A 19,383-nucleotide genomic window follows, 5' to 3' on the forward strand; every position below is an offset into this window, starting at 1 on the left:
TTGAAAACTTATTTGCGTTATTTGCGTTCTCTGTCTCTCTTTATCTCTCGATCTCAACATATACATATATATGTATATGTTCAGTGGAAATATTAGCTTCGGCTAGTTTTCATAACATCAGAGTTCAGCATGGAAGTTAGTTTCGATATGATGGCCTCTTTAAAGCCCACCTAGCATGAGGGAACTACATGAGCTGTAGCATGCTTTCTATTGGACAGTTAGGCCGTTAGATTCCCTTTTAAATATCTGATTGGCTAACATGGCTGTCACTCAGCGCTCTACTCACTCCAGAGCACTGCCCCTCCTCTTCAGAGACTGATCGTCCGGCCCAAACGAGGATTTTCACGAAAACATCGACCGCAGGCTGCGCAGCAGAGCCAAAGGGAACGGTACTAAGACGAACAGGACCCGATGCAATGGATCCAGAGGCATGACAGCCATCTCAATGGCGTTTCTAAAGTTGGATAAGGATCTTTGGCCTTGAAAAGAAACGTTAGAGGGATTAAATAGATTAAACAGCAATGACTGCGTTGTCACTTGTTTGATAGAAAGACGGAGAGAGGGGCCAAAGTGGACTCCCCCTCCCCTCGGTAGAGCCGTTCCACCCGATGGAGGCTGACGGGACCTTTGCAGTTAGCTCAAGGCCCGGAATATCACCTGTGAAGCGTTGACACCTCGTTGCAGGACGCATTTAAGAATAAAACGCGCACATTTGACCGTGTTTGGAACTACTTATTTAACAACTTCTAAGAAAGCCTGCATACGGAGAGAAAAGTTCGCAGGTCAACGTTAGCTGAACGAGACAACCCCGCGCGCAAGATGAACATGATTGATTTAACTTGAGGGGGAGGTTATTCACAGCCTCAGGTAACTTAGGGCAGGTGAACAGCACGCTAGTTAATGGACTCAACGCTTTTTTCCTTGCTTGGTTTTTTTTCTTTTTAAACATACACCCGCAGATTAACCATCGGCTTTCGAGGACTCATCTCTTCACAAGGATTTTTTTTCTCTCATCAAGTTTACCTTCTCCAGTAACCATGTCACTCAAAGACAACGCTTGTCGGAAATTTCAAGCCAACATTTTTAACAAAAGCAAATGTCAGAACTGCTTTAAACCCAGAGAATCACATCTGCTGAACGACGAAGACTTAAATAAGGTAACCAAACGCATTGCTTAACAGTGACTTGTATTTCATGCATGTGAATTTGCAACCTTCATTGGTGACATGGGAAAAGATTGGCTATGTTGCCATTTCATGTTTCAAATGGTTGATCATGTACCAATGGACCATGAAGTGCAAAGGTTAGGTTAATTGGTTATAATTAGTTTCCAGCTCAAGGATGCATATTGACCTTAATTCATGCTTATATGTGCCTCCACCGATCTTCATGCCTTTGCAGTAAAATTGCATATTATCAGCTACTTTTTTTTTAAATCATGACTTTTATTTTTCAAATTCTAATAATGTTTGCCACGCTTTTACTTTGCTTGTGCACAAAAAGATAAATAGTATTGTGTTGGTGGAGCAGAAGGTCCAGCAGAAACGGTGCACATAGTGTATGAGGGCATGTTGAACTCTGTTGACCCACATCTTAATCAGTACTTTGTGGCTGGCTGTTTTAATGAAGTCATGTACATCCAAGTTGACCATTTATTGAAATGACATTCTTTTGACTTGACTAGATCCTTTGTGATGGCTCAGCTAACATGACTTTTTCCCCCTCATTTTGTCAGGGCAGAAATACATAGCCTCTTATGATCAGAGGGGATAAGAGGGTGGAACCACTGTGAAATGAACACACACTAACACACTCAAATGACTGTTTAACCACTGAACCACTGAAGGGTAAAAAATAACCTACATTGATCTCGCTTCATTCTCTTTCTAAGGGAGAATTGCCATTTGGGCCTCTTGTCTGGTCATGTGAGGAGAGAATTTTCTGAACTGTGTTCAGCCCCCCTCCCTCACACACGTACCCACACACACAAACACAGTGGATACAGAAAGTGGTCTAGCATCTCTGCTAATGCTCTTTCTTTAAGTTTTTTCTTCTTTTTTTTTTGCCCCTGAGTGTCTGGACCTTTGCCCATTGAGTCTGTTCAAACTCTTGACTCTCCAAGATCGAAGCTGGAACTTTCTGTTAAAAATTCCTGCATTATCATTTTGTTTCATTGGCACTCAGCTAAAAATGTGCTGTTCCACATGTCATGAAAGTGAAAGACGTTCTATAGAGGATTATGTTTTTGTCATACCTCAGAGGAAGTTGTGGCTATAATCAAAACCCATGATAGGTGCCAGGCAGCTATAAATGCCAGCGCTTTTCGACTTGATTTGCAGGCTACTGTTGCATAGACTGCTGAGTATAATTGAATTATGTGAAGGACTTAATTCATTAAGCTCTTTCTATATAGGCAAGATTTTAGTGTAAACATTAATTGTGCTTCTGTACACTTGTGGTGGTAAAGTTTTTTTTTTTTTTTTTTGCTTAGCAAACGAGTGCTGACTATTACTGTGGCTATAGTTCAAGTATGCACCAGAACCATTTAAGAAAGGCTAAGCTGCCAGGACGACTTGGCTTTTCTCAGTACAAGTTTGAATTGCAAATCTTTAGCCACAAAAGCTCCCAAGATTTGTGCTGCTCCTCTCTTCTACATCTCATCCACTGTTTTTCTTGCTTAATGTCTGCCTCTTGCTTCCCCCTCCCACCCGGTGGTCCACCCACTTCGAGGATCAGAAGGGAAAATCATGTGTGGTAGCCTGTCCCTTCTTTTTTTTCCAGGCAGCATGGCACTCTGGAATAAAGCCAACTGGAGAGTGTAGCCTACAGTCAACTCAAGACAACAAGACTACATGTCTTGGAGAAAAATATCAATGTGTGTGTGTGTGTATCACTGTAATACAGTGTGAAATGAGGTCAGCATTTGTAACTTCAGCCAGCAGTTATGTTTGCAACTAATTGAAATATACACAACTGCACAGGTAATCAATACATCAATGCTCCTGTTTAATGTAGGCTTTTAACACTATAATTGTGTTTTACCCTCAATAGGCAAAACCTATATATGGAGGATGGTTGCTACTGGCACCAGAGGGAACAAATTTTGACAATCCCTTACACAGATCTCGGGTAAGTGTCTTTGAATTTATATTTAGAACAGAGTCTAGGCTTATCCTCACTTTTAGACTTCTACAGAGAACCTCCTTTTGCTTCCAAGGTGTATTAGGTTCAGTTCATTGGATTGTATCTTTACCAACTTTGAGTTTAAGTTTTGTATGTCTGGTAAGTTGAGGGGGAGCCAGTTGGTATGAGTATTCCTCTGGGTTTCTTATCCAGTTGGACACTCTTTAGGCATTTGTGAAACAAGAGGCGTTGTTGCTGCTCTTTAAGCTACATCATAGAATCAGCAGATTCTTGTGGTTAGGCTGGGCCCTCTGTCAAAAGAAACCTTTATGTGAAGCATTATTGAGCCTAATACGGACATTATTTCATGAATCACACCTCCCTATCACCTTGTAATGGGAGCCTTCTTTTATCAGCTGTCAGATTATACTGTGGAGCTGCTTCCCAAAAGAACATGGAAGAATGTGGGGGAGGAGAAGGAAGGACCTAGTTTTCACAGCCACGTTGATGGCTTCCATATGGGTTTTGGGAAAAGCACCTCTGGATCTACTATCAGCAGTTTGCTGCTTTGACATCATTCCTGATACGTTGTCCTTGTTCTTACAGTCAGCTTTTCACTGCAGGGCTGTAATTGGTTGCTTGAAGTGCTGATGTAAGCACATTGGTCAGGTTTAGACTAACCAATAAACATGCTGATTTGTTGAATGATTCGTGTTTTAGGACCCCTTCAGTTTTTGGTTTGTGGTTGTATATTTTTATATTAAATTTGGGGTGTTTTGTGGCCACTTGTAAGCATTTATGGATAAGTCTGCAATATCACTTTAACATCACCTGAACGCTCCCAATAAGACCTTTTGATTCCCATTTTTGTTCACAGAGCTACTCTTTAATATTTAATGAATTGGGTTTATTTGGAATTGGAGCCATGACGTTCATCACTTGGACAGAGTGGTTCATTAAATAAGAGGGGAGCAGTGGCTGTCCGCTCAAACAGCTGAGGAAGGAGATCAGTGGATGTGATCATAAATATAATATGCACAAAATTGATAGACTAATAATTTTATTAAAAAATAACACCGTCCTCCCGTCCACAGTTAGATACCTTTGCCTTTAAATACAGAAATGTATTCATGATTAATGCCATCGGAAATGTAACCTTGTTTTTTCAGTGTTTATCCACTTTGTTTTTTTTATTTTTAATTATAGCTCCATATAGGTTTAAGTCAGTGTTTTGTATCTTGGTTTTATTTCTGGTTGGTATGAAGCAGTAGATGCACTTTAATAAAATATTGTCCATCTTGCCTGAAAGTCTTGTAATACAAGGTAAATGCAGAATGTGTACCACTCAACTTAACTGTAGTTGTTGTAATTATTTTCCAAATGATCTCTTGCTCTTATGTATTGAATGTTTGTTTGTAAGGTGGTGTATTGGTCAAGTCATTAAATAAAATTTAACATTTACAGAAACATTTAAAAGTCCAGTTTAAAGAATTTCCGTGCTCTGTAAATAGAAAAATCTTTGACACATCAAACAATTTTGAATAAAATTACATAGCTAAAAGCAATAATTAGTTAATGTGTGGTGGTTTTTACTTTTTTTTTTTTTTCCATTCTTTACTAAATGAAAATGATGTGAGTTGCTACTGAGATTTTTGCTGATGTCTTAAAGAAGAATCTTTGTTTTTGTGACAGAAATGGCAAAGAAGATTCTTTATTCTCTACGAGCACGGCCTACTTAGATACGCTCTGGATGAGATGGTGAGTTCTTTTTTTCCCTTCTGCTTCTATAACACATAAAAAAATAGTGGCAGACATTTAAAAGAAATCAACTGGAGCCATAGTCTATTCGAACAAAAGCCGCATGAAATGTGCTTGTTTTAGAACAGCTTGCATAATATATTCTTATTCTGCACATTGCCACGACTGAATTTGGAAACTTTTTTTTATCAGCTTTCAAATACTAAAGTCAAAACTACATCTGCGCTTAAACAAACACGGTTTAGAATATATTAATCACCTTTTGAGTTTTGATTTTTCTTTGTAAAACAGAGTTAATGGAAAGTAAAACAGGCTGACTGTCAACTGGCCGGGCGGTCACTGCACTGTTAACACCGGGTCTTACTTGCACACAACAGTATTTAGAGAATGTGCAGTGGTGTCAAAAGAGACGAAGTGACACCACATACTGTTGATACTAAGTCATGTGCTGCGCTTTGTGTTTGTCTTTTGGATAACACACTGCACACTTATTGTGCAAGAGCCTCGTGGTGACTTCCTACTCTGAAACAAAACTGGAAAATCCACACAAAGCAGGAAAGATTAAAACATTTGAGTCATCTCTGTTGGTGTAAACAGTCTTAGAAAAAACATCTACCTTGAGTTCATTTTTACATGGACCTGTTTTTCTTTTAAAGTATAATGCATGTTGTCAGTTTTCTACTGTGCAGAATGTGGGTTTGCTGACTATTGATTGACCCAAACCAGTGTGCGGGTTTTTTTTTTTTTAATCTGTACGTGGGATGTGCTTTGAAATGAGGCGATCATAGAAGTAGTTGAAACAGCACTTGTTTTGTTGCTTTTTACCTTTTCACGTTGCATATTCTCTAGTAGGTCAGAGAAAAACCAAGAGGTTTTATGTTATGTAAGCAGCAAAAGCTTCAAAGCAGTGTGGATTTTTTTCTCTTTTGGTCTTTGCAGGGTTATTGCATTCTTATATTAATCTATGTGAAATAGTTTTCGTCTTATACAAGAGCAGGCACGTTTTATTTTTGTTAACCAATGGTTTAATGGTGCTAAATAAATCAGGAAATATTATACTGGCCTTCAATGTCTCATCCATCCTGGAGCTATTACATTGTATTCGTGAGGGAGGATAATGTGGAATAAAAGATGGGGCATGTGTTTATAGAAAATAACAAAAGACAAAGGCGCATGTCCTTCTTTGACTCATCATTCTCCCTGGATGTCGCTCTTCATCTTTTCATCTCATTTCTATATACGAGATCAAAAGGAGAGGGGGGTAGTAAGGGTCTCAAGCTTGAAATATCAAGTAGTACTAAAAATAACTTGCTAAAAAGAGCCTCGCTTGTTACACAAGGACATTAAAATAATTGTTTTGTGTTGAATAACAGCTGCACAAACTTGGCAAATCAATTTCCATCTTTCATCACATTGATTTATATGCTTATTACATACGAATGTGCCGTTCAGTGCACCACAGTTGAAAGTAGCTACTGTGTACTTTAATATCAGTTACATAGTGACTTTGTAAGTGAGTAAATCAAAATGCAGCCAGCTTTTGCCAATATAACCATCCTCCAAGCACCAGAGCTCTAGTTTAACTTGTGGATGAGGTGGTGTCCCCCTGTTTTCCTCTCAGTCTAGATTTACTGCTCCTCTGTCGTGGCGTAACCGAACCCAGATGGGCTGCGGTTCCAACCTGCAGGATGTGGCATGGCCTTGGGAGTGGAATGAGTTAGAAAAACCTGGGAGGGGATCACAGCACTTGGAGTCTTTGATTTTGGGGTTGCCCACCTACTGTGAACACCCAACAACACACACAACTGCTGTGTCTTTACGTATAGGGCCACAGTTGCTTTGAACAGCTGTTATATGTGTTGAGATGAGGAGAAAAAAAAATGACAAAAAAATGTAGCTGCAGTAAAAGCAAGATGAAGAGCTAAAATGTTTGGTGTCTAAGCTGTTGCACAAAATGTAAACATTATGTACTTGAGTTATTAATAAAATTATCACCAAATCCACTCAGTTGAGTCTCCAGTATTGGTTCAATGTACAAGCTTGATTTTTTTTTATTTTTTTTCCCCCACAAGCAGCCTTGTGCAGTTATGTCAGGTCCACGTTGCCAAGGCAACCAGTTTTGTCTCTTTGTCCAGCAACAGTTGACCATGGTATGTGTAACATGGACCAGATAATCAGTTTTGTGAAGAGCTCTAGCATTGTCTGTCCTAACTGTAGAAGTACAGGACAGAACACTCGTGAAGCAAAGCACAAACGTGCCAGCTATGGTTGTCTTTAGGCACGAATTATATGGCGAGCAAGCCTGTCTGCAGTACAAAAAATATCAGACACAGCATCTAAACAAAGGAGGATTGGATTAAATCAGCTCTAAGGCTTAAACGTTAAAACTGTCAGAACCTAGCATTTTTTATAAGCTTGTCTTAATGATTATGATTAATAAATATAACACATGCCCACAAAATCCATTAACACCTCATGGTGAGAGCAGGTATGTGGGTGAGAAGAACTCTCCACAAACCACTGTCAGTGTATGTTAGAAAGATCCACATCCAGACTCTAATAACAGTGTCACTACACAGTCTTCACCTCTTAGCTGCTATTGACCGTTCTGTGACCTAATTTTAACCTCTTCTTGCTGACACACATGTGATTTACATTTTCTTCTTCGCAGTGTCTCAATCTCTGATGTGGTCTCAGAGCTCATGCTGAATCACAGAGCTTTTATTTGGGTAATATTTTATTGCTGCTGAAGGTGTGCAATATTTCTTCACTTTATTTGGAGGCCTTTGCGGGGAAAGACACTGCGGTTTGTGTTCTCATGCTGATTTGTTAATGTGTTTTAGCCCAGGCTGAACAAGCGCAGTATACCTTGCAAACAAAGCGAGGCTACCTATTGAGTTGCAGTGCACAAAAGGCTCATTCAGAGACACTTTTCGATCGCAGTTGGCTTCAGGCTGTATTGACTGCTGTTGACGGTCTGTATCACAGCCACATACCTTGTTCTTCCAACAAGAACATGATGTTCTCATGACATTTCAGCTGTTGAAGTCATTCTCATTTCATCTTTGCCCAATTAATTTCCTGTGTTTACTGCAATTCAAATAGTGGATCTCTGCCTCATAGCACTGTCCAAGAACTGAGAGTGATTTGACAAACTTGCCCCCATTTTCCACATATTTGTGCATTCTTTTTGCTTGAGACACACAGTCCTGCTGCCTGAATCTCTGAGTTGAGCATATACAGCCTCAGCCTATGTCCTCAGACTTGAGACCTTTTGACATGCCAAAACATGAACAACCTCTCCCCCATTCTCTATAGCTGTGAAATATTATATTTAGAGCTTTTGTCTTGTGTCTGTTTGGAAATAAGGAGAGCTTTGTGTGAGGCTGATGAGTGGAGAGGGATTTGGACCTGTGGTGTTGCCTCCAGGCACTCTGGGCAAAGAAAAAGCCGAGGCAAAAAACCTCTCAACCCATGAAATTAAGTATTCTTGCAGGGTTTGAACAAACCATGTTCAAATCCCTTCAGTACTCTCAAGTTTGTGTTACAGCACAAGAAGCAAGGAACGGATGTTTACAATGGAGAATGAGATACTTTTGACAGATAAAACATGAATGAGATATTGGTCACAGACCTAATGGATAAGATGGTGTAACCTTTCTTATTGGATTATTGGAGATTGTTTACCAAGTATGGCTCATAGGTGAGGCTTCTGTTGTTTTGGAACTGATATGGTGCGTGAGAGTCTTCTCTAACCTTTGCCTGTCCTTCCCACTGGTTCCAGTCCTCCCAGGAACCGATCTGGTAAAATGTAAACAGTTGTGGATTACAGTGGGGTCACTATTCCCATGCACAAAGCCATAACACCATGGGAACTGCTGCTCATAAGCCTTTCTAATAATCCTGGTCTACAACAGCGAAACTGCCATCTTACCCCGTTAGTCAAAGCTGCCTTGAAGTTTAGTTTATATCTTGAGTAACATTCCCTTTTAATGTATAAGAATGAGGTTCATTTTTGTGTATTTCTTTTTTTTTTTATTCTAATTTTCCCAAATCAGGATTCTCACTCGTAGTAAAACTTATCATTGGCTTGTCTGCTGTTGCCTGAAGGAGGCTGAATGTAATAAATAACTTTTAACAAGTACTGTTGCAGCGTGCCAGGAAGCAAGAGCACAACCTCCCAGCAACTCTATATTATTTTACTGAGACAAGGGCTGTGGTCTACGTGGAACTGGACATGCCAAATTGGGATACAATGCTGGGAAAATACTTAATTTCCTGATAGATTCAGCTTTTTAGGCAGTAATTTTGCCCAACCCTGTTTCCAATGTCTTAAACCACCTAATAAGCGCAAGATCAAGTGTGTCCAGGTCATTGCAGGGGAGTAGTGGTTTTAAAAAGTAATCTACCACTCCCTATGATGTTGAAGTGTCTTTGTTTCACCAGAAACCATAGTAGTTATCATTTGTAATGTTGTAATTTAAGATGGGACTGTATTTATTTGTTCTCTTAGAGTAGGGACTTGTCTTTCACAACTCCTGGTTACGCATTTCAGCCTCTCCCTGTGAGAACCAAACCAAGGAGCTTTAGTTTTATCTAATGAAAGAGGACTGATCTGACAGACAACACAATTTGTAGCTGATGTGTGCATGTGTAATTAGAGGTACTCATCCACCAGCTCACAGTGATTGCTAACAGAGTCCATGCTGTCCACCAAGTGACCCAGTGTGTCCACATTCCAAATGACCGCTGACATAGATACAAGTTTACTATTGCATGAAGGTTATGGCTAAACTGAGGATAGTAAAAGGTCTCATGGAAGATGGGGTTGTTTGAGTTTTGACTTAATAAATTATCAGCCTGTGTCTTTCCAGTGCCTTCTTATCTACGCTCTTTAGTTTTTTCTCCAGCTTTAGTGATCACATCTTCCCGGATGTGGCTAAGATAAAGATCTTATCTCCTCCACCAGTTCACTGTTTGGATATGTGTGTTTCTTTAGTCAGAAGTACTGTAAATGATCCTGACTCAGGGCCAAGTCTGCTCTCTAAACATTAAATTTGAAGTTAGACTGGTTGTTCTACAGTGTTCTACATGGCACCCCCATTGTTCCTCTTCATTGTGAGGAATAATTTACACCACTAAATGCTTTTTTTCTCCACCAAAACTGGAGAAAATCTTTTTGTTGTTAACCCTCAAAAATAGAATGTGATTGACAGAAAAACATGTTTTCTCATTGACTCCCCCCCTCACTTGTTAATCACAAATTCCCATGTATTACTTCTAAATACGTACTCCTTTAACAATCTAAAAGTAGAAAGTAGGGCTGGGCGATATGAACCAAATCTTATACCTCAATATTTTTTACAAGAATCACGATATACGATATATATCTCGATATATATATATTTTTGTCAAGTAACCAAAGAGACAGCTCTAATTTACAGCGTTCAGAGCTAAAAACACTTTGATTAAGGATCAGCAGCACATGTGCATTAAAACAGCTGACTGAAATTAAAGTACCTTTATAGTAAATTAAATACTTCTAAAACAAAATAAATTAAAAATGCTTTTCAACGACCATAATAAAAATACAGTTGTGCAAAATGCAAAAGAAAAGATGATTTTAACTAAAAACAAGCTATCGCGATATAAACGATATTCCCTCCTTCTATATTGCGTCTGATAAAGTCTCGATATATTTTAAAATCTTGATATATTGCCCAGCCCTAGTAGAAATTTTGTTGTTTTTACTATGTACAACCATTCGTTACCGGCTTTTGTTACATGTAGAGCTCCATATACTTTAGACAGTAAGCAAGTAGAGGCAGCCGTTGGTCCAATATTATTGCTTTTATCACTGTTGCCTGAAACAATGGAGAGCTCTGTGAACATGGAGTCTGTGGTTTATCAGCAGCTTAAAGAGAGTAAGGCTGTTATGGTTTTATCTGCTGACATGCAGTTGCACAGTAGCTGATGGTGAATATGATCACCATGATGAAGAGAGCTAAATTCTTGATGGTGGTCCGTTCTTGCTCCATTGTGAGAAGTTCTTGAAAAGGCTTTTTTTCCCCGCATGCCTTTTTAGCATCTCTCTCTTTGTACTCTCCTTCACTTCCAGTTCTTTTTAATGATTTCCAACCATTCATTGACCAGAGAAAGACTTTCTCTTGGAGAATGTGGCCAAACCAGTGCCCACTTTCACTTACAAGGTGCCCAGTTTTACTTTTTGCATTATTAGCCTGATTCACTTTCCAATCTTCTTACCTCTCACTTATCCTGCCTCTTTCTTGTATCTCTGTCTTCCATTCCAGTTCTGTCCAGCCAATTAATCATTTGTTTTGGAGGGAGCAGCCACCACTATTGTGTAACTTCTTTCCCCAAAGCCCTCCCTTGTCTATAAAGCCGACCAGGGCCTGACAGAGTGCTCGCTCACTTTGCTCTAAACACTAGACCAGTGCAGTGACAAAAGGCTTCATTTAAAGTATCAGGGTGAGGGGTTGGCTTACTCTGAGACGGGCACTAATAAAACTGGGGCGGTTTTGTGAAGGTGTCTGCTTGTGCATTGGTGAGGATGTAAGGTCACTGGAAGTTATCTCTGTTTGACACTGAAGATAAAACTATTGTAAATGATTTAGACAAACATACATCTTTAGCTTACTTATAATATCTGTCGTTTGGTGTTAGACTGGCTAACTGGTTCTGATAAATACAAATTTTTATTACTGTAACACTTCTTTTAAGCTTTATCTTTAATGGACGAGTTGCTTTATGTCTTTGCTAGATGAAATCCAGTGATTGGATGTCTGACAAGCTGTTGCCTTGTGATAGCCAGCAGCGTCCACAGCTGCAGCTTAATATCTTTCAGAGCTGCAACAGGTGTGGTTGCATTAAGTGACCTTTAACCCTTTCACTGCAGGGTGGTGACCTGCCGATCCAACCACCTGTTAAGGTCCTGGGCTCTGCAACTGAGATATCTATGTCTATATAGACAAAAAATGCAGCTTTGGAGATGGAGCTGGCCTTACCCTTTAGCCCTTTTAAAACATGAGATATGTAACAAGCATGGCTTCATCATTCTGGTAATGTGATGTGAACATTTTTTGCATTAGTGTTCATCATGACTTTATTCAGACATTCCTTTGTAAGTGACTGAGAGATTACAAAAGTCTTCGTTTAGTCAGTTTTCTCAAAACAACATTGATTAATGCCATAACAATTCAAAGGAATTTGCCAAGTGTACATTGGTTAAGAAAAACATAACAGAGATTGAAGTACGCCTGCTGAAAATATCAATTTTCTGCAGGCTGCAGACACACAAAACACTCAAAGTACTTAATAAAGGTGCTGTTTTCTCATAACATTTTCAAGTAAAAAAATTCATGTCAAGCTAATACACAAGCTGCACTGTGATAAAACACCAGTGGGAGCAGAAACTTCACCTACAGCTCACTTTTGATAAGTTATCTTTCCCTTCTGTGGCTCAGACGTCATGAATAAATGATGTGGCACTGCAGCCAATCACCAGAGGGCCAAACAAAAACATGGATTGGTAAAGTTTAGACATAATTTAATAACACAATCTGTTAAATTCCCTTGAACTACTCATTATACTGTACCTCAGCCACTATTATATATATCAATGCATGATCATATTTTTATTTTCTTTTTTTTAGTTTTGATTTATTATTATTTCATCAGATAAACATGCATTTGTTGAACATGTTATCACTGATATGATATGTGACATTTGGTCTAGTTTGAGAACAGTTTTATAGAAAACATTAAAGTGTGAGATAAATAAACGTGTTAACCTTGTACACTGAAAACACTTTTAACTGAGTTAAGTATGATTGGTGCACATTTTTGAAGTGTTTACTGTAAACCGGTCCAAAAAAACAATGAATTATTCCCCATATTTCATCTGCTTTGAATTTTGCTTTTGTTGACTTAAGTTGTGTGTTATGAATAATATGTCTAAGCAGCAGCTTTTTGGTCTTGTAGCTTGTTGTTCCCAAATGAGCATTTTTTTTATTCTTTTATCATGTTTTCTCAATTACTTTTGACCTGTTTAGCTAATTTACAATAAAGGGGTGTAATTTTGCAATCATTACTGAATATTTATCTGAATATTCCCTTGTCCTCTTATATAAGCTTCAGTATTGCTGAAGTAAATATTTATTTAATATTTTTATTTGGACCTTATTAGAGACTGTGCACAGTCTGGGTACCCATTTTCCTTGGCCTACTTTCCAAAGTGCTTTGTCAGAGTCCCACAACGTATGTGATGCAGTAGTGGGTCAGGCTGATGTTTCCTAAATAACTTATCATAGAAAATGATTAATATCTATAGTATCTTCAAACTGATATGAATGCCAAAACTACAGATCTGGTCTGAAAAAGGCAAAATAATACATCACCCAATAATTAACTCTGCAATGTTTCTATTAAGTCAACCGAGAATGCAAAAAAATAACCACTGACCACTCTGTGATGCTTATTAATGCCATACTGCCACTTAAACAGAAACTAATTCACCACATGAATAAATGAGTGATGCATAATTCCAATATCTGACTTCTTAATGCATTCTCATAGCAGTGCGTCCTGCCTGCTTTTAGACCTTTCCTTTAGCAAAGGTTTATGCTTTATTGTTTTATTAAACAACCAAACAGTATGATGCTATTTGTCTTACATACACAACTGCACATCATTTCTCCTCTACTCTCTGTATTGCCCGAAGCGCACACAGAAAGCACGATGCAAAATACGCCCCCACAACACTTCACACTCAGAATGGATTTTATTAACAATGTGCTCGACTGTAGCCTACTAAAGTCTACAGGTGAGCTAATTGCTAACTTAACAAGCAGCTAATAGCCAGCAGATACAGCAGGATTATTTTCACCAGTTGGAGGATAATCTTTCTCCAACATGAGACACCCTATCTATAACATACGTACTTCAGGATCGACTGTGGTAAATGTTGGTGTTGCAAAATAAATAAATAAATAAAAAGATCTTCCAGAAATCATTATTGGACTTGGAAGTAGAGCATTTGCAGTGAACTTGTAAACAGCTTGGTTCAGAAGTGCAGCTATGGTATCTGAGTGACATGCACACATGCATTAAGTGCTGAGCCATTTATGGTTTTAGATAACTTCATTTGCCTGTATCCGTGATCCACTGTTCTGACCAAACCATGTGATAAAACTAAAATGTCTACATACTGTATTTAGTTTCTCACTTTATTTTCAGCTGCTCTTGTTTATGTCACTGTCTTTACATTTACTTTAATCTTATTTAGAAATTTTATTACATAACAGAAATTTGAAATATGTTCTACGATCACAGTACATGCAGTCAATGTTTCGTACTGAGCGTGGGGTCCAAAGTTTTGGCTTATAGTGAAGTGATAAGAAAAGCAAGTAAACATAGCATCCATCACAGATGGGAAGGAGTGAAGAAAAAAAGAAGCAGAAATGGGATTACGTCAAATTTAGGCACATTGCACTGAATCTGATACATGTTTTGGCAAATGATTAATTAGATTTAACAAATGTTTGAGAAAGATGCACATTAGAGAGAGAAAAGCTTTCTGTGGGAAAAGAGTAACCCTTCTCTGAACAGCCAAGGCAACATGATGCAACTCGACTGCAGCACCTGTTTCTGCAACCAGCCCGTCTCTTCTGTCACCACCTAGACACAGACTAATAGGTCACACTGTCTGCTTTTTCCTTCATATTGTGCCGCCCTCATCGTTATGACAAACATTTTATTAGCACTTTTGCTGAATGACGATGCTGAAACAGAGTGAATATTTAACATAGTCCCTATGCAGTAATGCCCGTCCTATTTTTTTGTCATGCTGTGGAAAATCAAGCATAATCCTAACCTCCCTTTCAAAAGAATCCTACTACACAAGCAGAGAAAATGTCCTTCATCATCCAACTTGCCCTCTTCTTCCTCCTCCTCTGCATTTGCTGGCTGCTGGCCTCCTAACACAGCATTAAACCACCCACATCCTCTCACCATGCTCCAAAAGAGAAGCACTGCCACCGCCCACAACCCTCTCTAAAATACCTTATACAAATATGTGTAAAATGTGTGCTGTTCTGATTCTTTTTCATCATATTTTTCAGAAGAATATAAAGTGTTCAGCGCTGTTGCAGGAAGCCTTCATTATAGCACTGCTGCTTTGTAACCGACTAAATACCCAGAATGCATACCAGCAGAGTGAGGTGTATCCGAGAATGCCTGGAGGATATTACTTGGCCCTGCAGCATATCTGCCATATGGCCTAGTATGTTCTATTGGAGCCATACATTAACCGAAAGTAGACACAGGGGTTAGGGAGATGAGGCAATGCTCTAGCATAAGGTTGTCTTTGGTATTAGGATGAAAATTAGAGGACTGTCAGGTCAGTGATGATTATAATTATGCTTGTGACCGATCTGTCAGCTCTAGTTCCTGCCTAGATTACCATGTATACCTATTTGTATGTTTATTGCGAGCTTTAGAGGCTGAGAAACGGTAGTTAAATAGTCCTTTATGAGCCTAAAGGTAAATCTATTCATCTGGCACCTGAGGATGTTACCCCATAGCTGTTTGTTGGCACATTCAGTGACATAAAAATGTGTGTTAACATCTGTTATGCTTAGATGCTATGGAAAGATGTATTGCATAATTACTGTTATTGACAATGAGGAGAGGATGGACCCTGAAGAGACCTGATTCAAGACTATTCATGAATCAGAATGATGCAGTGCCAGTTCATCAGTTTCCTTTTTGTTGCCAAAACGATCAAAGTTGAATGTGTTTGGATGCAAAGTGAAGAACTGGAAAACATTGATTAACAGTCTTGCTTGTACATGCCTAAAGAGGAATGACGAAACTTAACGTGTGAAGTCATAGGATTTGAATTTGTCACCACACAGGTTGGTAGACAAACTGGCACCTATTACAAAAAACAGATGTTTCTGATCAACATACAGGTGTTCATAACCGACTTTGTGGTTAAGCAGTATTTTGGGTGTAGTCATACTAAAGAGAATACATGAATGTATTTTGTAACTCGGTCGCACAGAAAAATGCAAATCCTTGTCCACTTTAGGAAAGAAAGTAGTCTGTCACCAAAAAATGTAGATGGCAGTAAAGGTTTTTGATTTGCAACCAAAACTGAAATGAGACTATTAACCATCTGCCAGGAAAAGCAAATATTTCTTCCACTGTGTCATGAGGGGGGAATGGGAGATTTTTGCTAAGCTGCAGAACAGCTAGACTGGGGTAAGCCAAAGGCACAAAGACATATGCATGTGAGGAACTCACTAATTACTATCCTTTAGACAGAGAGCTGGTTCCTAATGAGCACTGTTGTAATGCTGCACAACATCTGGACTGGCATTCAGCTGTGTGTGTATACAAAAGAGAAGGGAGTCAGGTCTAACCTATGATGTTTTAACTTAATAAATACTCATAAGCAAATAAAAAGTAAAATATATATCAGATGGAGTTATTTTCTATCTAGTATTTGTAAGAGAAGCTCAACATTTCCATTAAGGCTGTTATGACCTTAAACAGGAAATGTAGCTGCTCATTCAGTTACCCCAGATCATGAAGCATCACTGTGCTTCCCCAGTGACTCCCACTGAGGCAGTATTTGTATTGTTGTTTGAACAATTTTAGACTAGACAAAGTTATTGTTTCTGGTTTCATAATTTCCATACTGTGATCACAAAGGGATTTTTGTTTGGGTCTCTTGTCTCTTGCTTATTTCCTTGTTGAGGGTTAACAGGAGGAGTGGCTCTTTGGACTGTGGTGGCTGACAATCCCACATTGTATGAACTGGTGCTGATTCACAAAGGACCCATTGTAGAGAGTGGTGGCCCAGGGAGACTGGATAGGGCCTAGGTTAGGTGACAGAGAGGTGTGGGTTTGGGGGCCCAGAGTCTGGGGACTCCCATGTACGGTGACTGGCCCAATTTAGGGGTGTGTATTGGTGTTAAGCTGACACTGTGTTTGAACCCTCCCACTTTGCTACTACCTCCAATCCTTGTCAGAGGTGAGCAGATTTATGAAAATAGTTTTTTTTTAATCAAAGCATTTATTATTCTCTGATTTATTTTCCGTGTGCGACAGAATTTGATGCAGTGATTATTAAACATGGGGCTTAAGCTGCTTGTACAACTGTTCCCAGAAATTCTAATATTTTGCTGTTTATCCTCTTCCGACTTCAACTCAAGGTCAAGCCAACATGTGTGGTGTACTCTAGATTTGTTTACACAGACAGATGGCCGGGCAGTCCAAAGTCACATTCTGCAACCCTTTTTTTCCCCCCTCTGTTGGTGTTACTCATGACCACCAGCTCCAGACTTAATCTCCTTTCCCTCTCTCTAAACTTGCTTTTCTTCAAATCTTTTCCTTCTCTCCACGTATTGGCAGTGACCACGCTCTTCAAGCTGACACCACTCTTTCTACCCAGTCTGAATCGAGCCGATCCCATGCCCAGCTTTTTCATTGTTTTATCTATGTGTCTGTATGTGAGGCTTCTCTGTTGCTTTGGCCTTTCACCGTCATTTCAGAGCCCTTTTGTGATGAGCCATTGTAAAATTATGGGTATAAAGTTAGCCAAAACATTCAAGGACTAAGTCATCACCTCCTTTTATTTTACCATGCAAAAAAGAAGCAGCCAAATACACCACATGTTCTCAAATCTAGCTTTTCCCCTAAGCTTAGGCTAGCTTACTATCAACCATGCTGCAATTTGTTATTTAGACTCTAGTACCCTGTTACTATATTAACAGTTGTAAATAAGGGAATGAAATAAAAGGGAATAAGAAGGGCTTCTCATCTGCCCCCTAGGGTGTTATTAACAAAACTGTTGACTACTAACTTTACTGTCCACATTAGAGGCCGTCCACAGCCTAAATAACTGTTGCTGACAAGCTAAATTTATGCAGCACAGTCAGATTTATTTGGTCTCTAGCAAACCTTTTAATTTAGCTTGCAGCTCTTTCTCTTAATAAATTCTGATTCTTCTTTAGGCTGTAATTCATCAATTGTGGTCTGGTTCTTAAAGCTTACAACTGATGTGGTATTTTGGTGTCTCTTGTTCTGTCTGGATGTTAAGCACAGTGAAGTGACCCTCAAGTCTTTTAGCTACCTATTCCCACTTTGCTTTGTTATGCAATACCATTTACTTCATTCTGAATATAAATCCCTTCAGTCAGCTAAAGATTATGAAGGCTTCTCATAAGACCTGTGAAAGTCATTTAGCAGTCTTAAGTAAAAGTCAAATTTGCAACCTATTTGCAGTCATGTGTGCAATTGTTTTGCTTTCTTTTGGCATGGTTATCCAAGAAGAGATCTATAAAAATGTTCATCTAACACTTCTGCAATAATTATAGTTAGGTTTGGACATCTTTGTATAGCAACAATTTTTGTTAAGATGTTCAAAAAATATGTTTTAAATTTAAATTTCTAAAATAAATGGGTTTAATGTGAAAGTTGATAATCTCCCAATAGACGGTGTAGTTAAACAAATTTGGCTTAAATAGATAGCCCCTCTATTTTTATAGCAACAAGTGGTTGGAAGGTTGACTCAAAATCAGTTTTATGGATAACAGTGGGTTATTCTTTGATTATTTTTCATTAGTTAGACAGGTCAGACATCTGGTGCTAAGCCCCAAAAGAGGCATGTACATTGTAAAACTTTAGTGAATCCTCACCATGTGGTCAAAGGAGCTCACCATTACAAGTGAGGAGTGACATCCATGCAAAAACAGAGCAAATCCCTCAGATTGCTGTATCATTGGAAGGTGCCACATTTTTTAAAAATGGATCCTGATTCAAAGTACGCGGTTTTATCTGTAACCTTTTTTCAGTCTTCTCATTCTAGGAATGACTACCGGACATGTGTTGTTGCCAGTTGTGTGGTGCATTGCAAAACTTTAACAGGCAGACAAAGTAAACAGACTTTGAGCAGGCAGAGGAGGTTGTCAGAGAGCCGAGTTAGCATGTGTGTGTAGGGAATGTGTTGCATGTTGGAAAGCACTGCTCTAACTTAACACCATTAGCACTTGGCTGATTCTACAACCCTGGCTTGCAGCTTGAAAGTAGAGACCTGCACGGGATGGGATTTTCAATCCCTTTCCCGCCCCCTCCCAAACTCCCTTCACCTTACCGCCTGAGGGATTCCCATAATGCAAATTTTGAAAACTATATTCTCATTACAATTTATGGAGGAATTTTACAGAGTGCAGCACACTGAGCGATGCTTTGGTTGACAACCCACACACAGGCCACCCTGGGTCATGTGACCTATGCTACTAATACAGTAACAGCAGAAGCTTAAAAAAAAGTCTTCTTGTCAACTCACTCTCTGTCTCACACGCCGTTGTCTGTGAGTCAGTCGGGAAGTGCGGGGGGCGGGACCCAACATGTTTTGGTCTGACCGCCTGCTCCCACCCGAGGCTGTGTGAATCTCGCCTGATCCCAGGAGATTTG

The 19,383-nt window shown here is 39.2% G+C and overlaps 1 protein-coding gene across 7 annotated transcripts in view; it reads left to right on the forward strand.

Annotated features, from left to right (window-relative positions):
* Positions 1–328: 328 nt before the first annotated feature.
* The window catches only part of si:ch73-103b11.2 (restin homolog), a 47,380-nt gene continuing 28,325 nt past the window's right edge, over positions 329–19,383 (forward strand). For all 7 annotated transcript variants that reach the window (XR_006008841.1, XR_006008840.1, XM_041973084.1 and 4 more), the window contains exons 1-3: positions 329–1,157; positions 3,052–3,129; positions 4,816–4,881. Coding sequence is in view for 5 of the 7 variants with exons in the window: in XM_041973084.1 (XP_041829018.1) it covers positions 1,038–1,157; positions 3,052–3,129; positions 4,816–4,881 (264 nt within the window). In the remaining 2 variants the exon portion in view is untranslated. The remainder of the gene's footprint in view (positions 1,158–3,051; positions 3,130–4,815; positions 4,882–19,383) is intronic.

Source organism: Melanotaenia boesemani, chromosome 21 (assembly GCF_017639745.1).
Source record: "Melanotaenia boesemani isolate fMelBoe1 chromosome 21, fMelBoe1.pri, whole genome shotgun sequence".
Lineage (NCBI taxonomy): Eukaryota > Metazoa > Chordata > Actinopteri > Atheriniformes > Melanotaeniidae > Melanotaenia > Melanotaenia boesemani.